The sequence below is a fragment of the Ranitomeya imitator genome, chromosome 10 (assembly GCF_032444005.1).
Source record: "Ranitomeya imitator isolate aRanImi1 chromosome 10, aRanImi1.pri, whole genome shotgun sequence".
NCBI classification, from domain to species: Eukaryota; Metazoa; Chordata; class Amphibia; order Anura; family Dendrobatidae; genus Ranitomeya; species Ranitomeya imitator.
This window is the reverse complement of record NC_091291.1, coordinates 16,551,973-16,565,924: the sequence shown is the minus strand read 5'-3', so window position 1 is coordinate 16,565,924 and position 13,952 is coordinate 16,551,973. Positions and strand designations below refer to the sequence as shown.

General features: G+C 43.3%; 1 protein-coding gene across 1 annotated transcript in view; it reads right to left on the bottom strand.

Moving 5' to 3' along the window:
• The window catches only part of MEGF8 (multiple EGF like domains 8), a 44,938-nt gene extending 30,986 nt beyond the window's left edge, over window positions 1-13,952 (bottom strand). Inside the window, exons 1-10 of the mRNA XM_069741669.1 lie at window positions 13,906-13,952; window positions 8,052-8,265; window positions 7,705-7,868; window positions 6,496-6,705; window positions 6,174-6,354; window positions 5,803-5,891; window positions 5,205-5,418; window positions 2,161-2,341; window positions 1,837-1,985; window positions 1,530-1,655 (exon numbers count right to left, since the gene is read on the bottom strand). Coding sequence (XP_069597770.1) covers window positions 1,530-1,655; window positions 1,837-1,985; window positions 2,161-2,341; window positions 5,205-5,418; window positions 5,803-5,891; window positions 6,174-6,354; window positions 6,496-6,705; window positions 7,705-7,868; window positions 8,052-8,238 — 1,501 coding nt within the window. The 5' untranslated portion in view covers window positions 8,239-8,265; window positions 13,906-13,952. The remainder of the gene's footprint in view (window positions 1-1,529; window positions 1,656-1,836; window positions 1,986-2,160; window positions 2,342-5,204; window positions 5,419-5,802; window positions 5,892-6,173; window positions 6,355-6,495; window positions 6,706-7,704; window positions 7,869-8,051; window positions 8,266-13,905) is intronic.

The following is a 13,952-nucleotide window of genomic DNA, read 5'->3' as shown; positions in this document are numbered from 1 at the left end:
AGTGGTTAAGAAAAAAAAAATGAATTGTAAAAATAATAATATATTATATAACAATAAGATTAAATTATATAATAAAATACAAAGAAATAATATAATTAAATATTTACATTAATAACAAAAATATTAATATAATTATATCATAAAAAATGTATTAATATAATGTAATATTGTATTGATAAAATAAATATTACATTATAGAACAATAGATTATAGTTATATTAATATATCATTAGTATTAAATAAAATGAATATGATAAATTATATTAATATTTAACGAAATATATTAAAATAATATTAATATAATTATATAATGTAATATTGTATTGACATAATAAATATTACATTATAGAACAATAGAATACTAATGATATATTAATATAATTATATACTAAAATAAAATGAAAATAAATTATATTTAATATATAATGAAATAGATATTAAAATAGAACATTAATATAATTATATAATGTAATATTGTATTGACATAAATATTACATTATAGAACAATAGAATACTAATGATATATTAATATAATTATATACTAAAATAAAATGAAAAATTATATTTAATATACAATGAAATAGATATTAAAATAGAATATTAATATAATTATATAATGTAATATTGTATTGATATAATAATTACATTATAGAATAGATTATAGTTATATTAATATATCATTAGTATTTAATAAAATAAAACGAAAGTAATAAATTATATTAATATTTAATGAAATACATATTAAAATAAATATTAACATAATTATATAATAAATAATGTAATATTGTATTGATATAATAAATATTACATTATAGAACAATAGATAATACTAATGATATATTAATATAATTATATACTAAAATAAATTATATTTAACATATAATGAAGTACATATTAAAATAGAATATTAATTATATAATAATGTAATATTGTATTGATACAATACTAATAATAGATCTGTGTCTGCATTTTCTGAGATCTGTAACTTTTCTATTTTCTCATTGATGGAGTCATTCTTTTTAGTTGTATTACTTTTTATTTAATTTTTTTTTTTGGAGAGGGGGTTGGAGCAAGGTCTTTAAAAAAAAAAAAAATGACAATTTTGGTCATCTTTTCTTTACATGAATTGATGCTTTTGCAAACTTTACATTTTCATAGTACGGATTTTTAACTATGCAAATATAAAATCTAATTTACTTTATTCCTTGCTTTTCGAATTAGGAAAAAGAAGGTGAATTCAAATTTTTTTTTATTATTATTGTTTTGATACTTTTATAAACTTTTGTAAAATACAACTTTTTTTTAATGCAATGGCTACTAATCCCATGGGGATGATCGATGGGGGACGATGGAGGCGATTTAACCATGTAAGTGCTGCCGGCAGTGACTGACAGCGGCCAGCGCATCAAAATAGTCTGTCTTCGGTGAGCTCCCCCTAGTGGTGGCTGCATTGAACTCCTTATCTCCCTCACTACGGGAAGGTAAGATGGCGTCACTGTAGAGGTACGGTAACTGGCAGGTATACGCACCGTGGTGAGGAGGCATGATCTGGCTCAGCGTACTGCTGGGGATCCACTGGTGACAGCCAAGATGGTAGAAGAAGATTTCTTGGTCGTAGCATTTCTCTTCCTGGTAGTGAATGTGAAGGTTGCCTCCTGCAAACACAAAAAAACAGAATGCCGATAATCCCAAAATTACATTTCCCCTGCAGAGCCGGAGCCAAAAGGATCGGTGGGGGTCCCAAGGATCAGACCATAACCAATGACTATGAGACCGCAGAGAGAAAGGTGCACGTTATATATGTAACCGGGGATAAGATAAGCCATGGCGTCGCACCGTAGATCACCATGTAGTTTCCTATGATGGCAGCACTATGAAAGGCTCTCTCACGCGGACCCCCGCGGTTACCCTCACGGGGCTTCAGTGTGGTCCAGTAATTAAAATCCACATGAAACAGATCTGTCGCGTTCACACGTATACTGAACCTGGGGAGGGAAAGACATAAAAACAGTAAAAAAAAAAAAGCAACAAAAACAATATATTTTATAGGATGACTCCACAGAAGATTTACTGCCGAGCCCCCTCCTAATCCGCACATCTTGGTCAGAGATTTCCCAGCACAGCGGCGCTCCCGTCCCCATCGGTGTCAGCGGCTCTTACCGTGCGGTGGACGGCCGGTGCCCACCATACACCAACAGGGATCGGGACGCAGCGTGAAACACCATGGAGTGGCCAGCGGCTGCCGGGGGCTTTCCTCCAGCGGGCTGCACCTCTTCCCATTCCCACGTGTGAAGGTTAAAACGGAACATCTTGGAGGAAAAAATATCCCGAGACGTGCGTCCTGCGAAAAAAAAAACATTTGTATGGAAGAAAACAAATAAAACTTTAAGGGTTTGAGACCTTAAAGAAAAGCTAAAATACATTGCATGACTAATACTGTATTATACCCCAGAGCTGCACTCACTATTCTGCTGGTGCAGTCACTGTGTACATACATTACATTACTGATCCTGAGTTACATCTTGTATTATACCCCAGAGCTGCACTCACTATTCTGCTGGTGCAGTCACTGTGTACATACATTACTGATCCTGAGTTACATCCTGTATTATACTCCAGAGCTGCACTCACTATTCTGCTGGTGCAGTCACTGTGTACATACATTACTGATCCTGAGTTACATCCTGTATTATACCCCAGAGCTGCACTCACTATTCTGCTGGTGCAGTCACTGTGTACATACATTATATTACTGATCCTGAGTTACATCCTGTATTATACTCCAGAGCTGCACTCACTATTCTGCTGGTGCAGTCACTGTGTACATACATTACATGACTGATCCCGAGTTACCTCCTGTATTATACTCCTGAGCTGCACTCACTATTCTCCTGGTGCAGTCACTGTGTACATACATTACATTACTGATCCTGAGTTACATCCTGTATTATACCCCAGAGCTGCACTCACTACTCTGCTGGTGCAGTCACTGTGTACATATATTACTGATCCTGAGTTACATCCTGTATTATACCCCAGAGCTGCACTTACTATTCTGCTGGTGCAGTCACTGTGTGCATACATTACATTACTGATCCTGAGTTACCTCCTGTATTGTACTCCAGAGCTGCACTCACTATTCTGCTGGTGCAGTCCCTGTGTACATACATTACTGATCCTGAGTTACATCCTGTATTATACTCCAGAGCTGCACTCACTATTCTGCTGGTGCAGTCACTGTGTACATACATTACTGATCCTGAGTTACCTCCTGTATTATTCCCCAGAGCTGCACTCACTATTCTGCTGGTGCAGTCACTATGTACATACATTACATGACTGATCCCGAGTTACCTCCTGTATTATACCCCAGAGCTGCACTCACTATTCTGCTGGTGCAGTCACTGTGTACATACATTGCATTACTGATCCTGAGTTACATCCTGTATTATACCCCAGAGCTGCACTCACTATTCTGCTGGTGCAGTCACTGTGTACATACATTGCATTACTGATCCTGAGTTACATCCTGTATTATACCCCAGAGCTGCACTCACTATTCTGCTGGTGCAGTCACTGTGTACATACATTACATTACTGATCCTGAGTTACATCCTGTATTATACTCCAGAGCTGCACTCACTATTCTGCTGGTGCAGTCACTGTGTACATACATTATTGATCCTGAGTTACATCCTGTATTATACCCCAGAGCTGCACTCACTATTCTGCTGGTGCAGTCACTGTGTACATACATTATATTACTGATCCTGAGTTACATCCTGTATTATACTCCAGAGCTGCACTCACTATTCTGCTGGTGCAGTCACTGTGTACATACATTACATGACTGATCCCGAGTTACCTCCTGTATTATACTCCTGAGCTGCACTCACTATTCTCCTGGTGCAGTCACTGTGTACATACATTACATTACTGATCCTGAGTTACATCCTGTATTATACCCCAGAGCTGCACTCACTACTCTGCTGGTGCAGTCACTGTGTACATATATTACTGATCCTGAGTTACATCCTGTATTATACCCCCAGAGCTGCACTTACTATTCTGCTGGTGCAGTCACTGTGTGCATACATTACATTACTGATCCTGAGTTACCTCCTGTATTATACTCCAGAGCTGCACTCACTATTCTGCTGGTGCAGTCACTGTGTACATACATTACTGATCCTGAGTTACATCCTGTATTATACCTCAGAGCTGCACTCACTATTCTGCTGGTGCAGTCACTGTGTACATACATTACTGATCCTGAGTTACACCCTGTATTATACTCCAGAGCTGCACTCACTACTCTGCTGGTGCAGTCACTGTGTACATACATTACATTACTGATCCTGAGTTACATCCTGTATTATACTCCAGAGCTGCACTCACTATTCTGCTGGTGCAGTCACTGTGTACATACATTACTGATCCTGAGTTACACCCTGTATTATACTCCAGAGCTGCACTCACTACTCTGCTGGTGCAGTCACTGTGTACATACATTACATTACTGATCCTGAGTTACATCCTGTATTATACTCCAGAGCTGCACTCACTATTCTGCTGGTGCAGTCACTGTGTACATACATTACTGATCCTGAGTTACCTCCTGTATTATTCCCCAGAGCTGCACTCACTATTCTGCTGGTGCAGTCACTATGTACATACATTACATGACTGATCCCGAGTTACCTCCTGTATTATACCCCAGAGCTGCACTCACTATTCTGCTGGTGCAGTCACTGTGTACATACATTGCATTACTGATCCTGAGTTACATCCTGTATTATACCCCAGAGCTGCACTCACTATTCTGCTGGTGCAGTCACTGTGTACATACATTACATTACTGATCCTGAGTTACATCCTGTATTATACTCCAGAGCTGCACTCACTATTCTGCTGGTGCAGTCACTGTGTACATACATTACTGATCCTGAGTTACATCCTGTATTATACCTCAGAGCTGCACTCACTATTCTGCTGGTGCAGTCACTGTGTACATACATTACTGATCCTGAGTTACACCCTGTATTATACTCCAGAGCTGCACTCACTACTCTGCTGGTGCAGTCACTGTGTACATACATTACATTACTGATCCTGTGTTACATCCTGTATTATACCCCAGAGCTGCACTCACTATTCTGCTGGTGCAGTCACTGTGTACACACATTACATGGACACAGACTTACCCCCGAACACATACAACCAGTTATCCACGGTGGCGGCAGCATGATTAGCCAGGGCAGGGGGGTGCAGGGTGCTGTACGGGCTCAGATCCACCCAGCGCTCCTCCAGGGGCAGGAAAACCCAGGTATCATTAGTCAGTCTCCCACCAGGTAGCTCCCCCCCAAACAAAACCAGCGTCCCGTTCCAGTCCACCGCGACGTGCGAATGCCGAGCAGCCTGCGGAGAACAGAGACACAAGATTAGGCGGATGGTCAGAATATCACACACCGGAGTTTAAAGGATTCTACTTTTTTATCTTGATGTTCTTGAGGCCCAGATGAGTCGTCAGTGACTGGAGCCAGCTCCGATTGCTGCTGTTACACTTAGATGCTGGCTGTGAAACACAGCCGGCACCCAATCACACTCCTTACACCCGTACCCGATGTGCAACCTAAGTGTTCGTCATACAGCGGGAAGGGTTTAACTTCAGATAAGAATTCTGGCATGAATTTTCAAAGTAAGTATACCAGTTTCATCAGTCCGACCACACCTATTTAATAATGTATGCAGTTTACGTTGTGAATCTGATGAACAAGCCATCACGTGGCTAATCAGACGTACCGGACAAGTAATAAAGTTTTTTCTCTCCCATGTATTTGATGTAAAGTTATAAATGGCCATGTCCCGAAGAGCGGAATTCAGATCCAGACCTAAGTAGGAAGGGAAAAAAAAAAAGTGATGTCACCATTGGGGTTGAGCGACTTTTACTTTTTTAGGGTCGAGTTGCGAACCCAACTATCTCAAAAGTCAAGTCGAGTGAAATCGGCCGATTATGGCGAAAAGTCGGGGATCGAACGAAACACGAAACCCAATGCAAAGTCAATGGGTAATGGATGCCGCCATTGTGGTCCACTGGCCACGGACTACGAATCAATTTGCTCATCTCTAATCGACCCCCATTCATGCAGACGCTTCAAAGCGATCTTCCTCACCTCCGAAAATATAAAGGGCGTTGGTCGGGGACAGGAAAGCTCCGGCAGCTGCGGTGCGGGGCGTAAAGGACGGGTCCTGACTGCTCACGTTGTACCACGTCGCGGAACCCTGGTTGTCGGTCAGTGACAAGTCACAACGTTCCCCGATGTACCCAGGAAAACAGGCGCAGCGCTGGGTTTCCTGCAAGAGAGGGAATAATACGGGCACCTATGGTGTAAACACTACAATCCCCAGCATGCCCTGATGGCCAGGATATGCTGGGAGTAGTAGTTTCCCCAACAGCACGAGACCAGAAGTCCCGAATAACTTTCTCCATGGTACCTGGTTGCACGTTCCGTGGTGCACGTGGCAGTACGTGCTACAGTCCGGGATCTGACATCCGCCTCCGCTCCAGCCGGGGTCACACGCACACTCGCTGCTCTCCTGACATATTCCGTGTCCAGAACAACCTTGCGGGCACAAGGAGAAGCTGTACGTGGCGTTAAACCCCAGCAGGTTGTAATTGGCGTCGCTGAAGAGATGAAGGAGCATCTGCAAGAAACAAGGGTGCAAGGAAATTTGTAGAGACATTTGAAGGGAAATTTGAAGGGAAATTTGAAGGGAAATGTACAAGGAAATGTGCAAGGAAATGTGCAAGGAAATGTGCAAGGAAATGTGCAAGGAAATGTGCAAGGAAATGTGCAAGGAAAGGTGCAGGGACATTTGCAAAGAAATGTGCACGAAAATTTGCAAGGAAATGTGCAGGGAAATTTGCAAATAAATTTGAAGGGAAATTTGCAAATAAATTTGAAGGGAAATGTGTGAGGAAATGTGCAAGGAAATGTGCAGGGAAAAGTGCAGGGAAATGTGCAGGGAAAAGTGCAGGGAAATGTGCAAAGACATTGACGCACAGCTGAGTAAGATGGAAAAAGCGGGAATTTTAACATATAAGTGACTGCGTGCCGGATAAAAAGAATCAAAGATAATTGCAAGCCGGATGTCTCATGGTTCGTTTTTTACACAAGTGGAGAATTTAGGTTGGGGGGGAAGTTGATGTCTGTGATTCACAGTTGCAACAGATGGAAAAGGAGAAATAGTGTACAGGATCGGGCATAATCAATCTCAATATGTCTGATCCTTTAGTCCTAAGTTGGAGCCAGAGGTGATGGCCGCAGCTAATACCCTTCCCACTACTTAAAACACAATATGGTGGCGGCAGATAGGAGGAGGTCACACCCATTTAATAGTGGCCGGATGAAAGCTCGTTTGGCCGGCAGGAGAGATGAGCCATTTGATTTGCGCTGCCGTAGTCCAGTCCGGTCCTCCACTTCTGCAACCTGCATGATTGGCACCTCCGATGCTTATTAGGTCCAGGATGACCAGAAGTGAAGACCAGCTGCCATCGAGGATCAGACTGGAAACCAGTGCATCGCGTGCAGCACAGATCGAACTGCCCATCGCTACCCAGCAGCTATAAGCGCCTATCACTTCTTCTTAAGGGTGGGCCGTCAGCTTTCTGATACAGAGAGTAGGTCAAGCAGTGCCGTGTACCTTTCCAGAAGTGGCCTCCAGGGTTGGGGGCAAGCTGCTGCCACTCAGGCTGGCCAGGAGGCGGTCGCTGTACGAGTCTCCGTCGTATACGAACAGGTAGTCGTAGGTGCATTCTGTGTCCATGAAGAGGAACCGCAGCAGCACACGATAATGGCTGTTCGGGGCTACAAGTAAGAAACAGGAAGAAAGGCTGAATTAGAAAACCCAGAACGCACTGACCACGATGTGAGGCCCAGGTCACACCACGCAGCTGTGTACTGCCAGGAGGGACGGCAGTACATAAACCCTCCGAGGAAGACATGATCCGAGCGACTCCACGCTAGCGCCTCCTCTCCCGGGTCACGCACCTTCTATCAGCCATTCACAGTTGCCGTTCACCGAATAGTTTCCTGGGCCGTCACTGACAAATCCGGGCAAACTGCGGAGCACGGTGCGATGCCCCTTACAATCCCCGGATGTAGCAATGCCGGCCTGACATAGTACCAGGAGGAAGAGGTGCCAGTCGTATGCCCAGAAGCCGGCATGGCCTCCCATTACTGCTCAACATTCCTGGGAGGGAACCTGGAATCAAGAAAAGAAGAAGATGCTGAAAACGGACATAGATTACATTACTGATCCCGTATTCTACCCCAGAGCTGCACTCACTATTCTGCTGGTGCAGTCACTGTGTACATACATTACATTACAGATCCTGAGTTACATCCTGTATTATACCCCAGAGCTGCACTCACTATTCTGCTGGTGCAGTCACTGTGTACATACATTACATTACTGATCCTGAGTTACATCCTGTATTATACCCCAGAGCTGCACTCACTATTCTGCTGGTGCAGTCACTGTGTACATACATTACATTACTGATCCTGAGTTATATCTTATATTATACCCCAGAGCTGCACTCACTATTCTGCTGGTGCAGTCACTGGGTACATACATTACATTACTGATCCTGAGTTACATCCTGTATTATACCCCAGAGCTGCACTCACTATTCTGCTGGTGCAGTCACTGTGTACATACATTACATTACTGATCCTGAGTTACATCTTATATTATACCCCAGAGCTGCACTCACTATTCTGCTGGTGCAGTCACTGGGTACATACATTACATTACTGATCCTGAGTTACCTCCTGTATTATACCCCAGAGCTGCACTCACTATTCTGCTGGTGCAGTCACTGTGTACATACATTACTGATCCTGAGTTACATCCTGTATTATACTCCACAGCTGCACTCAATATAATAATGTATAATACAGGATGTAACTCAGGATCAGTAATGTAATGTATGTACACAGTGACTGCACCAGCAGAATAGTGAGTGCAGCTCTGGGGTATAATACAGGATGTAACTCGGGATCAGTAATGTAATGTATGTACACAGTGACTGCACCAGCAGAATAGTGAGTGCAGCTCTGGAGTATAATACAGGATGTAACTCGGGATCAGTAATGTATGTACATAGTGACTGCACCAACAGAATAGTGAGTGCAGCTCTGGGGTATAATACAGGGTGTAACTCAGGATCAGTAAAGAAATGTATGTACACAGTGACTGCACCAGCAGAATAGTGAGTGCAGCTCTGGGGTATAATACAGGATGTAACTCAGGATCAGTAATGTAATGTATGTACACAGTGACTGCACCAGCAGAATAGTGAGTGCAGCTCTGGAGTATAATACAGGATGTAACTCAGGATCAGTAATGTAATGTATGTACACAGTGACTGCACCAGCAGAATAGTGAGTGCAGCTCTGGAGTATAATACAGGATGTAACTCAGGATCAGTAATGTAATGTATGTACACAGTGACTGCACCAGCAGAACAGTGAGTGCAGCTCTGGGGTATAATACAGGATGTAACTCAGGATTAGTAATGTAATGTATGTACACAGTGACTGCACCAGCAGAACAGTGAGTGCAGCTCTGGGGTATAATACAGGATGTAACTCAGGATCAGTAATGTAATGTATGTACACAGTGACTGCACCAGCAGAATAGTGAGTGCAGCTCTGGAGTATAATACAGGATGTAACTCAGGATCAGTAATGTAATGTATGTACACAGTGACTGCACCAGCAGAATAGTGAGTGCAGCTCTGGAGTATAATACAGGATGTAACTCAGGATCAGTAATGTAATGTATGTACACAGTGACTGCACCAGCAGAACAGTGAGTGCAGCTCTGGGGTATAATACAGGATGTAACTCAGGATCAGTAATGTAATGTATGTACACAGTGACTGCACCAGCAGAACAGTGAGTGCAGCTCTGTGGTATAATACAGGATGTAACTCAGGATCAGTAATGTAATGTATGTACACAGTGACTGCACCAGCAGAATAGTGAGTGCAGCTCTGGAGTATAATACAGGATGTAACTCAGGATCAGTAATGTAATGTATGTACACAGTGACTGCACCAGCAGAACAGTGAGTGCAGCTCTGGGGTATAATACAGGATGTAACTCAGGATCAGTAATGTAATGTATGTACACAGTGACTGCACCAGCAGAACAGTGAGTGCAGCTCTGGGGTATAATACAGGATGTAACTCAGGATTAGTACAGGATTAGTAAAGCTTTGCAGGTAGTAAATATACATTTCACTCTGAATAATAAAATAGAGTAAATCCTTCTAACACAGTAACTAATTCACAAAACAAGCAGAGTGTAATGATCCGTGGAAATGAATCATTTACAAGTTCATAAGAAAGTCAGATCATAACAAATCATCTCCTAGAGGAAGCAGCACTGACCCGTACATTACATGGCTGGTGCCCGGCCGCTACACCCCACAGGGGTGCAACAACACCACAGCACCTACAGGCTTCATCCTGAGGCCTCGCAGAACTCGGGCTATGGGTCCAAACCTCACCGGGGCGACAACAGAACGAAAGGGGTAGTCACAGCCCCCAATATCACTAGGATATGTGACAGCTGCTGCTTTACTGGTGGTGACACGGGGTAAAGTCAGATCCACCTTCTCTGGTACTGTTACGAATTGTGGATTTTTGGACAGAACCTTCTTTGCATCTGTCCTGTTGGAACAAGGACTAAAAGTCCTAAAACTACCGACGCTACGCAGGGGGTGTAGAGCGTGCTGATGTTACAGCATAGTCACGGCATTGATCCGGAGATATATATATTTCATGCCTTGTAGCGGCACAGCTCGGGCACTGCAGATACGAGCTCATCAATAATGTAACAAGTCTGCCCTTTTCTTATAGCACGTTCTTAATTATCTTGGTTCAGGACGACTTCACGTGTCGGAGGTTTATGGTCCATGTACGGACGGCGTATTGTGCCTTGTCACATGTGTTGTGTCGTAACGCCACCACTCCGATGCAGAAGTGACCGACGCCTGAAAACCTCGTTAAGCTGTTCGGTTACCCGTCTGACTGCTGGAAGGACAAACTACTGTCCGATGAAATCAGCGTCATACAAAAGTAAAAAATAACATGCAAATATAAAATAAGAAAAGCAGCCTTAAGAGTAACTGCCCCTTTAGAAAACCATTGACAAGTCAGAAGTTCTGATTAGTGGGGGTGCAAGTGCAAGGTAAGAGCAGAAGTGTCCAGCCGAGTGCTGCTCCTTTTTGGGTCGGTCATCATTGCTGGAGGAGAGCAGCACTTGGCAGAGATCTTCAGCTTTTATATATATATATTTTTTTTAATCGATCGGTCGGGGGGGGGGGGGTCTCAGATCCCAGACCGCCATTAATCAAAAACTTCTGTCTTCCCTGTATGACACATTAAAAGTTTTCTGAAAGTACAGTTACACTTTAACTTATTAAATTTAAAGTGCGGCCGAAGGAGCCGATTTTGGCAGCCATCTAATGTGTATAGCGGTGTGTGATTTTGGGGGGGGGAGGCTAAGAACAGGAAGTTTGAAGGGGAAAGGTGTTTAGTCACCTTCAGCTTTAGACTGTTTCTAGTGATGAGTTAGCGTGCTGGGATAAGGTGTTATCTGAGCATGCTCGGGTGCTAACCGAGTGATTTCGGCGTGCTCGAAAAATATGTGTGAGTCGCTGCGGCTTCAAGTCTCGCGGCTTTTCGACAGGCGCAACATACGCAGGGATAGTCTAACAAACAGGCAATCCCTGCATGTGTTGTGTCTGTCGAACAGCTGCGAGACATGCAGCCGCGGAGACTCGAACATATTTTTCGAGCACGCCGAAGACTCTCGGTTAGCACCCGAGCATGCTCAGATAACACCTTATCCCAGCACATTCACTCATCACTAACCAATTCACATTTAATAGAAACATCTCAGGATGCCATATATTAGGGGATCAGTATAATGGCACCCCGAATCTATGGAAATCCTGGATCTTGACAGCAATGCAATGTGCTGGAATTGGGTTATGGCGGTTTCCCTCTGCAAATCCGGGGACCCATATTTTACAGTTAGGCACTGATCCCGCAGGACATTTCCCACGCTCCGATTCCTCCGGATATGCCAAAAATGTCAAAGAATGGGATAGGCAATGCCTGTTTATCACATCACACAAAATATTGGCAAATATCATAATCAACATTATTTATTGTATGATAGCTATGCCAGGATCCTCCACAGCCGCCATATAAAACCTGCCACCTGAGGTCATGGCCAACCAAGCAAATTTAGTTTTCCATGGCAGCGATCCAGATAAATGGCAATACAAGCACGGTTTGAGATCGCCAAATCAGCTGTCCGTTCTGGCTCATAGAGGGGGTCTTCAGCAAGAGGCACACAATAATAATATATATATATACATATACACATACATACATATACAAATGCCTGTCACATTGCAGAGGGGCGAAATTTGTGACATCTCTGCACTAGTATAAGGATTTCCTTCTCCTTTGTGACCCATGAAAAGGCGTTTTCTTTATATGCAGGGCTGCATCAGTAATTTCACCATCAACAGACAATCACTGGCTTCCGTGTTTTTGAGCCACCCACCTCAGCATCACCCGTGATTGGCTGCAGCGGTGATGTGTTATCCCCCTGCAAACTAACACCATCGGGGGGAGCTGCAGAAGGGACGCGTTGGAGCAGTATCCCTTAAAAACACTTCAGTAGCCCCAAACTGTGCTGACAGGTTGCTCCACTGTGTCAGCGCAGGTATCTCATCATCCGCTTTCATCCTGGGGGTCCCAACCAGTAGTTTGTGAGCCACATATAGGATCGTGGCTGAAGGCGCAGGTGAATGCTGCTGTTTAACTGGGTACATGAGGGCAATATTAATCATTGGGGGCAATCGGGAGGCATTACCTCTTTACAAGGGGGCACACAGGGCTATTATTACATTATAATGGGGCTCCGGGATGTTGTTACTTTATAAGGGGGCACCTGGGCAACTATTACTTTACAGGGGGTCATCGGGGCTATTATTACTTTATAAGGGGTCATCGGGGCTATTATTACTTTATAATGAAGCACCGAGGTTACTATTACTTTATAAGGGGACACTGGGGCTATTATTACTTTATATGGAGGAACCAAGGATACTATTACTTTATAAGGGGTAATTACTTTATAAGGGGTCATCGGGGCTATTATTACTTTATATGGAGGAACCAAGGATACTATTACTTTATAAGGGGTAATTACTTTATAAGGGGTCATCGGGGCTATTATTACTTTATAAGGCGGAACCAAGGATACTATTACTTTAGAAGGGGTCACCACCAGGAATGCTGTTTATTTATAAGGGGGTACACAGAATTTAAGCTTCATATTGGCTTGCGGGGCCCAAGTGATAAAGGTTGGGGGCCCGGCTTGCGACCCTTGCGCTGCTTTAGTACATTCCACCTCTATTACTGGAACACAACACTTCGGGTGGAGGCAGGGGGTGCAAATACAAACAGATGGTGTTGTCCATGGCAACCAATATAGCAACAATGGAAACTTCTCAATGAGAAAAGCACAAAATGCAAATTATGACTTTTTACACTACAAATCCCAGCATGCCCAGCCTAGCCTGAGCATGCTATGAAGCCGAGATCAACAACAAATAAAGAATATAGTCCCATAGGGTGCAGTGTTCTGCAAGGCTTGCTGGTATTTATGGTTCCTCCACATCTGGAGAGTCACTAACCAAGCCTGCTGTACAAATGCATGGGAATAATCCTAAACGTGCTAAACCTGACTGCAAAAAAACGAAATATGGCGAAACCTATGAGGAAAACAGCAGCCAGCACAATGCACTCACCTCCTGCGCCTCAATCCGCTATCTGCAGCTGCGGTCACCTGCGAACC